Source organism: Rhinichthys klamathensis, unplaced genomic scaffold (genome assembly GCF_029890125.1).
Source record: "Rhinichthys klamathensis goyatoka isolate OS25496 unplaced genomic scaffold, OSU_Roscu_1.1 h1tg000491l_1, whole genome shotgun sequence".
NCBI lineage: Eukaryota > Metazoa > Chordata > Actinopteri > Cypriniformes > Leuciscidae > Rhinichthys > Rhinichthys klamathensis.
The window spans coordinates 914,136-930,843 of record NW_026606977.1 but is presented as its reverse complement, the minus strand read 5'-3'; the positions used below and the strand labels follow the sequence as shown (position 1 = coordinate 930,843).

Here is a 16,708-nt window from a genome sequence, read left to right as displayed (position 1 = left end):
CAATGATGCCCGCTGTCGGTAGGGAATCGTAAGATGGCTGCTCGAACACTTCCAGTGGCTTCACCGCCTGCTGCCAGTTTAAAACACAAGCAATCCAGTCATTCACATAGATCAGTGGTGTTGAGGCATTTGGAAAGCAGTGACATATGATATTAAGTGTTTGTGTCTTCATCCTTGCATTTTTGGACATTTTCCTAACTGTTTTACAGGGTGAAGTTGGTGATCAGGGTTACACAGGACCACAGGGACCCCCAGGGTCAAAGGTCAGATTCTTGTTTTTTTTTTTTTTCTTCAGCAGAAATTGAAAAGTTCATAATCATGATCCAAAAACATACTATTTTCAAGGTCCTTTTCGTCCATTATGGTTTTTAAATGAGACTTCAAATAATATTTTGTACCTATTCATTTGTGTAAATACCTATTAATCTTCTGTTATGCACTCTTTCATTTTGTTTCTTTCAATCCTCCCATGCAGCATATTCTTTGGGTTTGATCATATGCTCAATTTGACCATAGCCTCTTATTACCTAATCATTAGCAGCGTAATAAGAATGATTTCATAGTGTAATGGACTTCATATGGATCCGACTGCTCTGTTCAAGAATCTTTTGTTGCAGTCTCATTCTCTGCGCTCTGTTCTATATTAATTTAAATGCTCTTTATACATTTGGCAGGGCGAGCAGGGAGAGCCAGGTCCTCAGGGTGACCGAGGAACCGATGGTCTGCCAGGCTTGAAGGTGAGCGCTGGGTGAAGCTATTTCTGTTTTATATATTTATATACAGTGATTTCTACAAAGACAGGACTTACAGTAAATGGGTAACATAAGTGTGATTGATTGTGTTGGTTTGATTTGGGCTTTGTATTTCTCAGGGAGATAAAGGAGATGTTGGAGAACAAGGACCCCAGGGCGAAACGGTGAGGAATGATGCATCATACGGCAGGCATCTATGGTTCCATGAAGAACCCTTTAACAGCCATGGAAACTTTTCATTGCACAAAAGGTTCTTAATAGTGGAAAAAAGTTATTTAGATTATTTAAATGTTCTTCATAGTAAAAAAAAAAATCAAGAAATGTTGACTAAAAGGTTCTTTGGGGAGAACCAAAATGATTCTTCTATTACATAAATGCAAAAAAAGCTGTAAAGAAGATTAACAATCAATGAAACTAACTAGGAACTAGTAGAGACGGAGCCACATGCTGCATCCCAATTCGCATACTATCCGTCCTAAATAGTATTCAAAAATAGAATTAGTACGTCCCAAATCGTAGTATGTTGAAATGAGTGTTCCAAAGATACCCGGATGGACTACTATATCCGGTCAGAATCCGAAGTGCAGATCGGTGCACACTCTAACGGCTAAAATTGCCCACAACCTATCGCACGTTGAATGAGGATTTGGTCAGAACTACAAACACGAGTGAAAAGTGTTAAAAAAAAACTACAGACATGGAGGACGCGCGAGTCCGGCGGTTATGTAGAGAGGTTTAGATAAAGGGATTTGAGTGATTAATTATCAGTATCTAACCTGATTCAATGTTGGCTACATTATATTGCATCTGCAGCATTGTGAACTTTTGTAAAGATACGTTTAGCCATTACCTTTTAAATGCATAATTATATTCAAATTGCAAACACATGAGGAGAGTCTCCGCATGAAAGTCCCACGACTGGCAGGTGAACGTGCAACAACATTTCTCTCCGAAACAGTAAGAAATTAAATTAGATTGAATGGAGGATTTTAACTGTGACAAGATGATTGACAGGGCAGTTTACGGTGACAGGATGCACACGACAGAGCTGTCCGTTAAAGATGACGAAGTAGTATGTCCCAAAGCTTGCCTACTCTTTTGCTACACACTCAAAAGTATGTACTTTTTCTTCACAAAAAGAGTACATACTTTTAGGGCGTAGTATAAGTAGGCGAATTTGGACGCAGCCACAGTGACGAGCGTCTGAAGTGGAGCCAGAGGACCGAGGTGGAGCCAGAGGACCGAGGTGGAGCCAGAGGACCGAGGTGCAGCCAGAGGACTGAGGTGGAGCCAGAGGACCGAGGTGGAGCCAGAGGACTGAGGTGCAGCCAGAGGACTGAGGTGGAGCCAGAGGACCGAGGTGCAGCCAGAGGACTGAGGTGGAGCCAGAGGACCGAGGTGGAGCCAGAGGACTGAGGTGCAGCCAGAGGACTGAGGTGGAGCCAGAGGACCGAGGTGGAGCCAGAGGACTGAGGTGGAGCCAGAGGACCGAGGTGCAGCCAGAGGACTGAGGTGGAGCCAGAGGACCGAGGTGGAGCCAGAGGACTGAGGTGCAGCCAGAGGACTGAGGTGGAGCCAGAGGACCGAGGTGCAGCCAGAGGACTGAGGTGGAGCCAGAGGACCGAGGTGGAGCCAGAGGACTGAGGTGCAGCCAGAGGACTGAGGTGGAGCCAGAGGACCGAGGTGGAGCCAGAGGACTGAGGTGGAGCCAGAGGACCGAGGTGCAGCCAGAGGACTGAGGTGGAGCCGGTGGGTCTGAGGTGGAGCCTGAGGACTGAGGTGGAGCCGGTGGGTCTGAGGTGGAGCCTGAGGACTGAGGTGGAGCCGGTGGGTCTGAGGTGGAGCCAGAGGACTGAGGTGGAGCCGGTGGGTCTGAGGACCTAGGCGGAGCCAGAGGACTGAGGTGGAGCCGGTGGGTCTGAGGATCTAGGCGGAGCCAGAGGACTGAGGTGGAGCCGGTGGGTCTGAGGACCTAGGCGGAGCCAGAGGACTGAGGTGGAGCCGGTGGGTCTGAGGTGGAGCCAGAGGACTGAGGTGGAGCCGGTGGGTCTGAGGTGGAGCCAGAGGACTGAGGTGGAGCCGGTGGGTCTGAGGACCTAGGCGGAGCCAGAGGACTGAGGTGGAGCCGGTGGGTCTGAGGACCTAGGCGGAGCCAGAGGACTGAGGTGGAGCCGGTGGGTCTGAGGACCTAGGCGGAGCCAGAGGACTGAGGTGGAGCCGGTGGGTCTGAGGTGGAGCCGGTGGGTCTGAGGTGGAGCCGGTGGGTCTGAGGTGGAGCCAAAGGACCGAGGTGGAGCCGGTGGGTCTGAGGACCTAGGCGGAGCCAGAGGGAAGGCAGAGCCTAACAGAGCCAGACAGAGCCGAAGGGGTTGAGGGACGAAGTGTAGCTGAAGGTCCCTCACTCCTCAGTGGTGGGAGTGTGGGTGGGGTCTTCCCCCATTCCCTCAAACTCCACAAGTACTCACACAGCACATGATGTTGCCGGCTCACACACCTGGTCAGACTCACTGTGGTGCTCGGGCGATGGTTGGCTCAGTATTTTTCTCTGGCGCTGACTCGTGCATCGCGGCAGACTCGGACTCTCTGTCTGCGTTGGCTCTGGCTTTATATCCGTGCAGCGAGGTGATGGCTGGCTGGCCTTAGGGTCCGTAATGGGGCTGGTGATGTCCTCCGCTGGACAGATAGTAAAAGCTGATCCATGATTCACCAGCACCCATTCCACAAAAGGGCCGAAATTCTCTCGAGGGCCATTCCATGGGAGGCGTGTAAGGGGAGACTCATCAGACCAGGCAATGTTTTTCCAATCTTCTGTATTCCAATTTTGGTAAGGCCGTGCGATTTGTAGCCTCAGTTTCCTGTTCTTATCTGACAGTGGCACCGGTGTGTCTTCTTCTGCTGCTGTTGTTCATCTGCTTCAAGGTTTGGCATGTTGAGCGTTCAGAGATGCTCTCCTGCAGACCTCGGTTGTAACGAGTGGTTGCTTGACTGTCTGTTCGAACCAGTTTGGCCATTCTCCTCTGACCTCTGGCATCAACAAGGAATTTTCACCCACAGAACTGCCGCTCTCTGGATATTTTTCCTTTTTCATACCATTCTCTGTAAACCCTACAGATGGTTGTGTGTGAAAATCCCAGTGGATCAGCAGTTTTTGAAATACTCATACCAGCCCATCTGGCATCAACAACCATGCCACTTTCAAAGTCACTTAAATGACATTTCTTCCCCATTCTGATGCTCAGTTTGAACTTCAGCAGATCGTCTTCTTGACCATGGGTGTGTCTCAATCAGCTCCCTAGTTCAGTAGTCAGGACACTGATCAGGGAGTCTGCCATTTAAAGGGCTTTCTCAATCGCAAAATCTTTCCAGTGCACTGTTCCTCAAAAAGTCCCACAATTCACCGTGCAAACCAGGAAGCATAAATACATGTCTCACTAATGTTCCCTTAACGGAAGTTCTGACACATGAAACATAAATCAAGTCAAAGTATTTATCATAATGTACTTTAAATAACATTAAAACATAATGTCAGAAAGAAATCAGTTCTGCTGTTGGTCATAAATACCAGTGGTGATGTTGTACAATGAGGACGTTGTCATTTTTAATACATTAGAATTACAAAACAAAACCAGAGAAACACCTCTCCACATCTGAGAATACTTGCAGATTTGTGTGGTCAGTTGTGTAACGTGTTTTTTCATCCCGGCAGGGCCTCACCGGTGAGAAAGGCACATCAAAATCTGGTGACATCATTGACTTTAATGGCAAACTCTTAGACGCCTTTCAGGTAAGTTGTGATTTTATTAATGATACTTGCTAAAAAAAAAATCTTCTCAACAACTTATAAATCTGTTATTTTTTGCCAGTTGGTCATCTGGATTGATGTAAATAATAATGATGTTACTGGTTAGACTTCCTGTAATGCAACTATGTAAACCACAGATGACTATAAATTCATGGTTGTATTAAAACCAAATGCCATTATGTGTTCTGAAATCTGAGGTCTGACATTAGTTGATATTTTTTTTTCTGGCAGGCCATCAAAACCATCAGTGTCTCGGTAACTGTAATATAGCATGGGTTGCCAGTTCTGCTTCTTTTTTTCTTTTTTTTTGGTTAAATATGCAGCCTGATCCTAATCCTTAACAAATACTCACTGTATCTGCGTGTGAATATAAAACGGTTCATAATCATTTTTTTTGTGCAGTTGCCAAATTAAACACTATGTAAATAATGTTGTTTTGTATTATATATTATTAATGTAACTACTATTATTATTATCAAAGTCTGTAGCGTGCATGCAACATTATGTTGTAAGACAGTGAAGTAAACATACAAAATTAAATTTAAAATAATTTTTTCAAATAATTAGACTTTACTTGGCTATGTAATATACCAAGACTTGTGAAATTAGATGCAATTAGTAGCAAATGTTGTTAAATGTGCATATTCTTGTTCTGAGAATGTGTATATGGGTTGTTTAATGAATGGTTCTTGTGGTTACATTCATTATAATGTCTGTTTAAATGTTCTGGATGATGCCCTTCTTTGAAAGTCTGTGTTTTGTCACACAGCAATTGGGAAATGGGAGGAAAAATTTGGAAATTTGTTATTTTTGACATTTGCAAGGCTTTGTGGTCATCTCTATCAACAGTGTAATCAGTCTGAAATGTTTATCGGACCACAAACCTTGCCAGCTCATTGTACGGATACATTGAAATATGGTGTCAAGGAAATTTAAAAGATCAGCCAATAATTATGGTTTGTATCAGACTAAAGAATAGCAATATTTCCTTCGAAGAATGCCATCAGCATTGTTAAGGGATGTTGTTTTCATACTCCAAAAGTTTCAGATCCCACAGGGTTGATTACACATTAAGAGTTATATTAGAACAACATTTCCCTGTTTTATAGCAGTCGTAAAATGAGGTCTATCTATTTTGGTTCTCAAAATGCAAAAGTGGGTTTTCCAAAAAGACCATTTTATAAGCTTTAATTCTGTCTGTTCCATTTGCTTCCCAAATAGGGACCACCTGGGCCTCCTGGACCCCCGGGACAACCAGGAAAAGAAGGTCCAAAGGTGAATTTCATTCACATTTTTATCAATTTCCACAGTGTTAAACTCTTAACGAGTGGCTCGGTTGGAACGTGTGATTGTCAGAGACGATGCAAGTCACTGAGTTTGAACTAATTAATAGCATAATGAGAAATATCAATTATGTTCTTCTCTCTGTATGTTTCATTCATCCAAACAGGGTGAACTCGGCTTGCCTGGGCCTGCTGGGGTTGATGGCGAAAAGGTGATAATTCGTTCAACAACCCATTTAGAAGAATATCAGTTCTTAAAATATACACTTTTACAAGGACAAGAACAATTGAGTTCATTAAATGTTAATGACTAATTTAGATCTCTGAGGTTCATGCAAATGAATTACACATCAATATTTGGATTCATTTGATCATCAGGGTGATAAGGGAGACACTGGAGAGCCTGGTGAATTTGGAGAGAGGGGGGAGAAAGGAGAAATGGGCCTGTCTGGTCCCTCTGTATGTATACATTTTTTCCATTTTCTCCTTCTAAATATTCTCATACATTTTTTTTATCATATTGTTGATATTAATTAAATGTGTTTTATAGGGAGTGGATGGGCAGAAAGGAGAGAAAGGAGACTCTATACTAGAAGACAATCTGGTTAGTACAACTGCACCCGCATTTATTGACTCGTTCATTAATACTCTAGGAGTGCAGTCATCTTCAGCTTTGTTTTTATGACTATCTACAGGTTCAGATGATTTCACAGCCGGGACCACCAGGGCCTCCAGGTCCACCAGGACAACCTGGATACATGGTGAGACACCTTTTAGACTTATATGATATTTTACTTTCAGTTAATTTGATGACATCTGAGAACAAATATGATGACTGTTGACAATTTTACAAGATTTTTTAAAAGTGACTGCCATAAAATGGAATGAATGCGTCATTTTAATGTATCATGTCTTATGTTAATGTGATACAGATACAAATCAAAGGATAAATAACACATGTAACCAAACTGTACTTAGCCTAAAAATATGTTCTCTCTCTTTTTTTTCCCCCTTTTTTTTTTGTTGCTTTGATGGAGTTTAAATGCCATCTGCAAGATCATGATTTTAAGAATGATATAATAACATTATTCAAAGTTTGTGACCGTTATTATGTGTGTTTTAGGGTCATCGTGGCATGCCAGGCACCAAAGTAGGTGTTTGTTTTATTTTATTTTCAGACTTAAAACAAAATCTATTCATTCATGGATTCCTAAATTGAGTGATTTATCCAACTTTTTACTTTGACATGAAACGCATCATACTACTTTGAACTCCATAATAAATATCTGGAGATATCCAGTGAAGTCTATAAACGCTGTATTGAATCTCTCGCAGGGTGATCCAGGGGAGAGTGTTAAAGGAGAGAAGGGAGAAAACGGTGCTTCAGGAATACAAGTGAGATCATCTAATCCCATAATACACTAGTCCTGGATTTAAAAGCAAAAGCCATATTCACATAGATGTACGATTGGCCTGTGGATGTTATGAGTATGAAGTTGTCCATGGTAGTAGTAAAACGTTGTACAGTCCAATAAATTGATTCCTTGGAAGCAGCAGTGTGCCGACTTTTCTTTACTCCCTTATGAAGTTATCCATGTTTATAATATATGTAAGCTATAACCATAACATATCCGATGGTTTATACGTATTGTTATGTTTTATAGGGCCTTCAGGGTCCTCAAGGGCCCCCGGGAGCAACAGGATTAGTTGGTCTACCCGGCACAAAGGGTGAAAAGGTAAACAACTAATCACTATTTGTAATGGCAATTAGGTTTGAACAAATGTATTTGTGCTAACTATTTTATTTCTTTCAGCTCCTTGTCTAATTTAATATTTGATTTATTTATTTTTTATTGCACTTTGTGGTTTTTAAAGTGATTCATAAATACATTTTTATTTGATTTGATGAATGTGAAATGTAATGTAAAGTAATATGACAGGTACTTGTATTGGTACTAAATGTAGCTTAAATTATATATTTTTTTCGTTCACAGGGAAAACCAGGGGAACCTGGATTAGATGTAAGCAGCACTATCTATCTATCTATCTATCTATCTATCTATCTATCTATCTATCTATCTATCTATCTATCTATCTATCTATCTATCTATCTATCTATCTATCTATCTATCTATCTATCTATCGTTCGTAAGTTTTGATGTTCTTGTATTGCAGGGTTTTCCTGGCCTTAAAGGAGACAGGGGTGAGCGTGGGGAGAGAGGAGAGCAGGTGCTGTATCATATTTACCTCAGAGAATCAATGAAACTGTCACAGATGTTCAATAAAACAGCGCTTTATTTACTTACTCACTGTACATAGTCCTTTACTTCAAGTGATCTTCTTGAACTCATTCCGATGGTTGGTCCTGTTCACAGGGAGATCGCGGTCCTGTTGGAAAGAGAGGGCTCAAGGGAAAGAAAGGCGAACAGGGACCTCCGGGTCTGGACCAGCCCTGTCCCGTGGTGCGTGCTATAGCTACTTTTGAAATGTTTATATGTGTTGATGTATTACAGATTCATACTGCTGAAAATCAGGTGAAAAAACATGCCGGGTAATTCTGTCAGGAAGGACAATGTTGTGCCCATCTGGGCGCACAGACATATCACAGACATCTTTTTTTCCCTTTTCCACATTTCCTCGCCTTCCTTCTGTATGTTTCTATAGACTGCTGTTCCGTTTCAGCTTCTCTTTGATTGGGCTCTCCAGAGTGAGTGTGTGTGTGTGTTTGTTTTTAGTCATTATGGGAGTGTATATTCTGTATGTATGCTCTCGCTGACAGGGAGGTGATGGATGTAAAAAAGAGGCGGTGGAAATGGGGCAGCCGGCCCCTGAGGCCCCCTGCCCACTGGTACAGTATATCTGCCTGCTCTCTCTCTCTCTCTCTCTCTCTCTCTCTCTCTCTCTCTCTCTCTCTCTCTCTCTCTCTCTCTCTCTCTCTCTCTCTCTCTCTCTCTCTCTCTCTCTCTCTCTCTCTCTCTCTCTCTCTCTCTCTCTCTCTCTCTCTCTCTCTCTCTCTCTCTCTCTCTCTCTCTGCCCTGTTTCTGACACTTCCTTTTTAACTACTCCTTTTAAACTATCTGTCACCTACATAAACAGTTCAAAAGTTTGGGGTCAGAATGATTTTTTTTTTTTCATTTGAAAGAAATTGATACTTTTATTCTGCAAGGCTGCATTAAATTGATCAAAAGTGACAGTGAAGTGATTTTCATCACAGGAATAAATTATATATATATTTATTTTAAAATGTAATAATATTTCAATTCAAATTCAATTCAAAAACATTTAAATCTTCCCAACCCCAAACTTTGTATTTAAGGGTTATAAAATCCAAAGCTGATGCATAAAAAAAAAAAATTAACTATAAGATTCACAAGAAACATTGTAACTTATCAAGCATTATGTAATGATCTGATATGATTTAATTAGTGTTACTTACTTCATAACACCTTAGCATTATTGTGATGAGTTTGGCAAGCATGTATGTACAAATCTAGTTTTTTTGTTGTTGTGATCGTTTGCTGAGTATGAGTTTTTAGGTTGATGTCTTCTATTTATTATTACAAAATAGAATAAAAATGTACGCATATATTTTTTGATCAAAAACGATTCGAATTTTGTGTGCAGTGTATGTTTGCAGGCAATGATACCAATTTAAATGGCAATATATATATTTATATTATTTATTTATTATTACCATTTTAACACTTTAATTTGTTCAATAAAATTGCAATTGAAAATCGATTATCTGCTCTTACACTGATTTTTTTTATTTATTATTTTTCAAGGGTCCTGATGGACTTCCAATACCAGGTTGCTGGCACAAGGTCGGTAAAAAGTAAAAAAAAAAAAATGCATTATGAGACTAGAATATACCATAATAACAGTGTCTGTATAGTTCATGTGTGTGACTTTAACATTAACAACTGCCTATTTAAAATGACCTGACTGCAGTGTGTTCAGTACACGTAAATGCCACATAGCTGTTATATGTTGCATTTTCAGATTCTCATTTTGGATTCTTTTGGTTTTGCTCATGACTAATATCGTTTGTTTGTTGTTCTTTTGCAGTGATGTGTAACCTGAGGCATGTCGTCTGTACATATTGATGTGATATATATTGGAATTTCATACAGCTTTTTCACTTTTTAAATATTTTTACATTTTATAAAGACAAGAGACTTCGATGAACACTCATCAGTGTTATTTTTTCTTTTTGACCAAATAGTGGATGCTGTTTTTGCATTGTTTGGGTTATATATATATATATATATATATCATTTTTTGAATTCCTGGAGCATAAGATGACAGCATTTTCACCATCAGCTGCCTGTAATGAGCTCGGGGAATGTTTGCATGGGCATGCTGGACCGACCCGCTCAACTGGTGCCGATACAAGAATTTAGCATCACATCCCGTTTTGTTTTTAAAGGAGCAGGGAATGCTTCAGAAACTCAAGAGGAAACGTCTCTCCCAGCCTTGAAGTTCTTCAAGAACCCGAGCAGTTTCAATGACTTTACGGTCCCTCAAGTGACGGTATCTCAATAATATTGGTTAATATTGACTGCCCTCAATGTGCAGGTCGAATGAGGGTGCAAGCAGCCCTCGCTATGGTCAATATTTTTCATGGAGGATCATAATTGAGCTCTTGGAGATGATTAGAGATCAGGGATTGGCCTCATGGATGCAGTTGCTCCATAGGACAGTAACAGCAGCCTGAAATAAGAGGCTTTGGCATGGAGGTGATACAGAACAGATCGTTATTTTGAGAATTTTAATGAGCAGTAATTTATAATGATTTCATTCTTATGTGTTACTGTTTTATGCTTGGGGTTTTTTTGTAGTACAAAGCATCAGGAATTGACGCCCAAAGACTAACTTTTGGATGGTGAGCAATTAAATATTAATGCAAAAATCATTTTCATTAAAATAAATACTACATCTGTTTTAAATCAGCACAGCTTCATAGTGAGCGAGAATAGTGTGTTATATTGTACCTGTTTTTTTTTTTTTTAATACTACTGTTGCTCACATTTGTTGTAATGCTTTGTATTTGAAATGTAACTACCTGCCGTTGTTTATAACGTCATGATCTTTGATACATATTCCATATTATTGTTCATAGTAATTTATGGTATATAACGATATGCTTTTTGAAGATGGCAAAACTGGCGTTTTTGTAACCTCAGTTCAACCATCGTGAGGACTCAAGTTTAAGGCTGTTTTTAAAATTGACAAAGTATTGCCTTATTATCTTTCATATCATGAAGCAAAGAAAACATTAGAGATTCCATTTTATCAATCTCATTTTGTTTCTTTGGTTTTCCGAGATTTAACACAAAGACATCCAGACGAGATGTTTTTAAAGACGTTTTTAAGCATGTTCAGCATACATTTCCATTATGGTGTATCCTCTTTCGGGATTTTACAACCATTCTACATAAGCTTTCTCGAATATTTATTGTTAATAATCAAATAATCAGTGGTCAGTTCATATAAAGGATCTTGTATGCATTAACTCATATGTTACAGATGACGGATTTGGATTTTTAGAAGCCTGTGGTGTCAATTGGCTGACTAAATGTTCTGAGTAACTATATTGTGATTTACATAACTGTAAAAAAAAAAAAAACTTGTTTGACCAATAGTATTATAGCGACAATTCAGAAACAAAAGAAAATGGGAGGACATTTTGAGATTATTTTATTACGTTTTTGGTTTTTAGTTGTTGTTTTTTTTACGCAAAGAATGTTTCATTTTGAAGGTATTGGAAGATTTTGCTGCTGAAATAGTATTTGTATTTAATGGTTGATGTTGTGGGGTAAGGAAAACAACCTTACCAGCTGCCTGACAGCCATTACATGCATTACATGCTTTTGAAGATGTTTTATAAAATAGAAATTAAAGTTTGATACTAGTAATCTTAACTTGCCTGTCCTCTGACCTTGGTCTTGGTCAAAAAGCCGGGTGCTGGTGGCGTCTCAACAGTTCTCCACAATCCACATTCTGCTCTGAATGTTTCTCAGATGCTTTTCATGGTCCAATCAATTCCTGGTGTATGAAATCACATCCTACTTTTTCCATGATTGCATGAATATTCCTTTACACTTGGAAATATGTCACATTGGGGTGCAAATTCATGTTGACTTTAAATGCCAAGGTAATTAAGAATTGCAGAAACTTTGCTTATTTTAGTGGTATCACATGAAATCATGTGTTTCTTTCATTGGAAAATAAATCAAATATCTCAATCAAAATGGTTCATTGTGCTTGACAGCGATGTTTTATTATAGGAATCAAATACTCATACTGAGCATTATGAACAGGTAATATGTGATACACAACACGTGACTGGCGTTAGACAGTTTGGCCTGAGATGCAAAAGCCACTTCGGTCTTACAAAATAGAAGATCCCAGCACTATGGAAAAACACACAACAACGGGTAAAGTTGAGCACAGAGTGGAATATTGTAAAGCCAAAGCATTTCCACTACAAATATACAAAATAGCAACAGTGAAATGATTCCAGCTTCAGCATACACAGCAAACCTTCAAAACAGTGCTCGGCTGTAGTGTGCAATACAGAAAGAAAAAAACAAAACCATGTGAAACCCAGTGATAGGAATGAGGTGCTTTCAGCATGCTGGTATAAACAATGCTGTAGCTTATTGCACACGGGGCACCACACATGACAAAATATCACAGCAATATCTCGTCATTGATGCATAAAATAAATTAGTAATCTGAACTAAATCTTAAAGTTTAGTTAAGTCACAAAAATGGCGCTTAAACATGTTTCAACTATGTAGAAAGATGGATACCTGACTGTTTTGTCAAACCTGACTTATTGATTGCATGTTATGTAGTGGCAATGAACAGATGCATGCAACAGTATGTTATGCTGTCGGTGTGCTTTAAAACTACAACGTGCTGCTGTCACTGATGAAACCCATCAATCTAATGGAAAATGATGTTGAAACGGGTTTAACATACACATGAGCTTTTCAAAATGGTCCACAAAATTCAGATTGACTGTCAACAGATATACTCACGAATGCATCTCATTCCTAAAAACACAGAAGCTTTTCGTTAATTATGCATATTTTCACTGCAATTCCAGAGTGGTAAATGTAAACCATAACAATCAAAAGCAATCTGTCATAGCATACACTAATAAAAAAAGAATAAAAAATAAACATTCAAGATTTTTTTTTTTTTTTATTTTGGCGGGGGATGCAAATAAAAAGCAACTATCCGTGATGCTTGGCACTAATGTAAGAGATTCTGTCTCTTATCTAATTTAAAGGGAAATTCTATTCAAGTGATATAGGGAAACGGATACGTTTGTGTGTGGTTATGGTTATTCACAAGAGGCCATAAAATGGCAAGTGACAGATCTGTCAATTTGTGCTGTAACGTGTATATAAAAAGGCGAGGAAGCTTAAGAGAGTTGAAGACTCGTGGAGTTCAGAAGCCGGAGGGAGTGAGAATGTTCATGTCTCGGTGTCTCAGTCTGTGACAGGATGTTTTCTTTCCATCCTCGCCGCTCATCATCTCGATCTTGGGAGAATTGAATTTGGCAGGATCTTCAACAGTGAGGTTAATCTGGGTCTTTATGGCATCCATTGTATTGGACTTCTGAATCCCAAAGCACGACTGCAGTGTGACTCCCCCTGTAGTCACAGAAACAAAATATTTTTCATTAAAGTGCCCATATTATATTAAAGGTTCCTAATTTTGTTCTAGAGATCTCCTACGATAGGTTTACATGCATCCAATATCAAAAAACACTCATTTTCTCATAATATACACTACAGCATCATCTCTTTTCTCAGTGTCTGAAATGGTTCGATAAAGGATTCAGTCTCTTCCGTGGTTCGCAGGCAGCCAATGAAGACCATAAACATAACTTTGAAACTTTGCAGGGCTTTAACATTCACAAACAGCTATATTACACACTGCATGAAAGGTAATATACAAAAAACCATAATAGGGGCACTTAACAGTCTTCTTGTCCAATTGTGAATTCCTGAAAATTTGGTAACAAAATCCATGCTCAATATTTTCACATTTAGCATAAAGGAAAAACAAACAAATCTGAAGTTAAATTAGGCCTCTTTAAAGCTAGAATTAATAACAGAGCCATATAACAGGTTCTTGCCAGGAGTGATGCTTTCTGATCCTGGGTCAGTGGGGGATTTCTGCACGATGGGCCGCACTCCGAAGAAGCTCCATCGCTCTCCTCCCCGTCCTCCTCCTTCATTACCACCCATCGAAATGCTTGTGATAAGACTGCTGGAGTCAGACAGTATCAGGGGAGAGGACTCTGGCTAAACCAGCGCCTGTCGGGAGAAAAAAAAAACAGATAAATCAGTACATGGTAGTTTATTCGATAGTACTTCACAAATCCAATTATTTATAAACAGTCTATAAACCACAAACATGTCTGTGAAACTGTTTCCACCTGTGCGTGATGTTTAGGGTATGGGCGGAGGGAAAAAGTGATGGACGGTGCTGATGTTGAAAGCTTGTCCTCTCTGAAGTCCTCGCTTAGCATCTTCAACTCCTGTAAAAATAAAGAAAATAACAGTTTAATATGTAACCAGTGGTGCGTCACAAAAATGCAGTTCACTCCCATTGGAAGTGTATTATTGTTATAGTGCTATAAATAGCAGCAGCATTGCAAAACAACCTGACACATGTCTAATCATCTAGCACTACTTCAAAACATAAACGTTTGTTATCTCAACAAAAAAATCTGAACTGAACAGAAATTTTGAACAGACAGTAAACCATCACCACCCACAGAGCTTAAAAAAATGAACAACAGTAACATTAAACATAAATATTGAAGACCTCAAATGATGTGCTGTACACCAGTCAAATGATAACGTTATCACCTAACTGTTCACAATAGCTCAAGTGTAGCATTAAACAGCTGATAGTAACATAATATATATCATATAGTGACGTTAATCCAGCTCTCTTGCCATTTATATCTGTGACATACTGAATTTAATCTCGCTTCTGTAGTGTTTAAATTGCTGTAATCCTAACACTAGATGCTTCAGCTTCCCAGCGCTGGTAAACAGGCCGTTGTTTACAACATAGAACCCACCTTTTCCGCTCTATAGCTCGTTTATTATCTGATCCAGCGGGGTCTTCCATTTGGTCCATGGTTATTAAATTAAATATTTGTTGTTGATATGCTGATGAAATCGAGATAACACCGAAAAAAAACGTCGTTAAATAGGACTGTTAAAATAGCGCAGGAATGTCCAATAGAGAACAAGAACAACGAGTACAGCCAAAATGAAGGACAGGAAGTTCAATGTTTCCGAATAAAAGTCCCCTGCAGGAGTATGATGAGGGTGTGACTTCAGACACACCTCCAGCACAGCCCAATCAAATCGCAACAAATATGATTTCTTTTTTTTTTTCTAAGGCTTCAACACACCCCAGTTTATATTTAACGTTACATGCCAAGTGAATAAAAATAAAAAGGTAGGCTAACTGTGACTTTTTTTCCCTCACAATTCCTTTTTTCCTGCGCTGGCGGGAAATATCTCACAATTCTGACTTTAGTTCTGACTGAGGCAGAATTGTGAGATAAAAAGTCTAATTATCTTCTGCATTTTTTATTCTGTGGTGGAAACAAACTTCCATACTGTTGTGATGAACCAAGCTCATCAAACAAATCTAACATGTGTGTTACAAATGGCCCCGCCCTACAAAGTAAAACCTGAAATTTTTTACATTGTAGGAATGTTTAACCGGGCCCCAAGAAGAAAACAGCTCATAAATCATACTAAATGAGATTTCAATAAAAAAAAATTGAAACCATTTACACCTATGGATGGAGAGTCTCTACACGGTGAACAACAAGTTTGTTTGTTTGTGGTTCAGGTATACCCTATGTTATTATGGGGACAAAATGTCCCCACAAAGTTGGCAATAGCCAAAATCCTTATAAATTATTCTAAGTTAGGCCTAGGTTTAAAAAAAAAAAATTATGTAAAAGGGCAATTCTTAGACTATGGGCACTTTCATGTCCTTTGATCATATTTTATAAAAAACATTTAATTTTGAAAAATTCACACTTTCATAGTTAACTTTACAATGAAAGTACTTTAGAAACTTTTTACCGGTAGTCTACGATGATTTTTTCACCTTTTTAAACATCATTATAGATGCAAATATTGCTGTTTTGTGCTTGTCCCACACCCAGACTTCTGATCTTCAATAATGAAAAAGAAGTGTAAAAAAATTATTTATCTATTTTTTTTTAATATGACTGTATACAGTATCAGTAAAATAATCAAAACATAATTGTGGTATTTAAGGTCAGACAACTACCGGTATTAATGTGATTTTATATACAAAATGTAGTTGTCCCACAGTATTGCCGTCATTTCCACCACAACGCTGTAATGTCCCTTTAAAAGGTTTTTTTTTTTTGAAAGATTGTTTGGGTAGTTTCTATGGAAATGAACAATGACATCACAGCACATGTCCGACATGGAGGAGATTTTTAATTTCTGCACCAACTTGGAGAAGAAAACTCAAGGTAAATATTGCTTGAAATGAAAATATTTTTATTGTATGTAATTTCCAAACATGGCGTAACATCAATTGAGTTTGTAAATAAATAGATTTTTTTAACATAAATAGATGTATTTTGCATGCATGCAATGCTAGCTACCAATTCATAGCTAATCTGTAATACTAGCTTGGATTTTTTTTACAAAATACTGCAGGATTGTCATTTCCACCACTGTCCACCACTGTCATTTCCAACACATTCCTTCTTGGGTGGAAATGACAAAGGTGAGGTGGATTGACATTTATGCTTACAAGGTGCAATTCATAGATTG

General features: G+C 39.0%; 1 protein-coding gene and 1 long non-coding RNA gene across 2 annotated transcripts in view; one reads left to right on the top strand and one right to left on the bottom strand.

The window, feature by feature from the left end:
* col23a1a (collagen type XXIII alpha 1 chain a) overlaps nucleotides 1-10,856 on the top strand; it is a 143,961-nt gene extending 133,105 nt beyond the window's left edge. The window contains exons 14-32 of the mRNA XM_056237610.1: nucleotides 210-263; nucleotides 675-737; nucleotides 872-916; nucleotides 4,459-4,536; nucleotides 4,786-4,809; nucleotides 5,776-5,829; nucleotides 6,005-6,049; nucleotides 6,216-6,296; nucleotides 6,388-6,441; nucleotides 6,533-6,598; nucleotides 6,961-6,987; nucleotides 7,173-7,232; nucleotides 7,502-7,573; nucleotides 7,832-7,858; nucleotides 8,013-8,066; nucleotides 8,213-8,299; nucleotides 8,617-8,685; nucleotides 9,623-9,661; nucleotides 10,267-10,856. Coding sequence (XP_056093585.1) covers nucleotides 210-263; nucleotides 675-737; nucleotides 872-916; nucleotides 4,459-4,536; nucleotides 4,786-4,809; nucleotides 5,776-5,829; nucleotides 6,005-6,049; nucleotides 6,216-6,296; nucleotides 6,388-6,441; nucleotides 6,533-6,598; nucleotides 6,961-6,987; nucleotides 7,173-7,232; nucleotides 7,502-7,573; nucleotides 7,832-7,858; nucleotides 8,013-8,066; nucleotides 8,213-8,299; nucleotides 8,617-8,685; nucleotides 9,623-9,661; nucleotides 10,267-10,317 — 1,050 coding nt within the window. The 3' untranslated portion in view covers nucleotides 10,318-10,856. The remainder of the gene's footprint in view (nucleotides 1-209; nucleotides 264-674; nucleotides 738-871; nucleotides 917-4,458; nucleotides 4,537-4,785; nucleotides 4,810-5,775; nucleotides 5,830-6,004; nucleotides 6,050-6,215; nucleotides 6,297-6,387; nucleotides 6,442-6,532; nucleotides 6,599-6,960; nucleotides 6,988-7,172; nucleotides 7,233-7,501; nucleotides 7,574-7,831; nucleotides 7,859-8,012; nucleotides 8,067-8,212; nucleotides 8,300-8,616; nucleotides 8,686-9,622; nucleotides 9,662-10,266) is intronic.
* Nucleotides 10,857-13,966: 3,110 nt separating this feature from the next.
* On the bottom strand, nucleotides 13,967-15,149 carry LOC130072486 (uncharacterized). The gene is made up of 3 exons (XR_008804128.1): nucleotides 14,953-15,149; nucleotides 14,299-14,400; nucleotides 13,967-14,176 (listed from the first exon to the last, which is right to left on the bottom strand). It is a non-coding gene; the product is annotated as an uncharacterized LOC130072486 (long non-coding RNA).
* Between the last annotated feature and the right edge of the window lie 1,559 nt (nucleotides 15,150-16,708).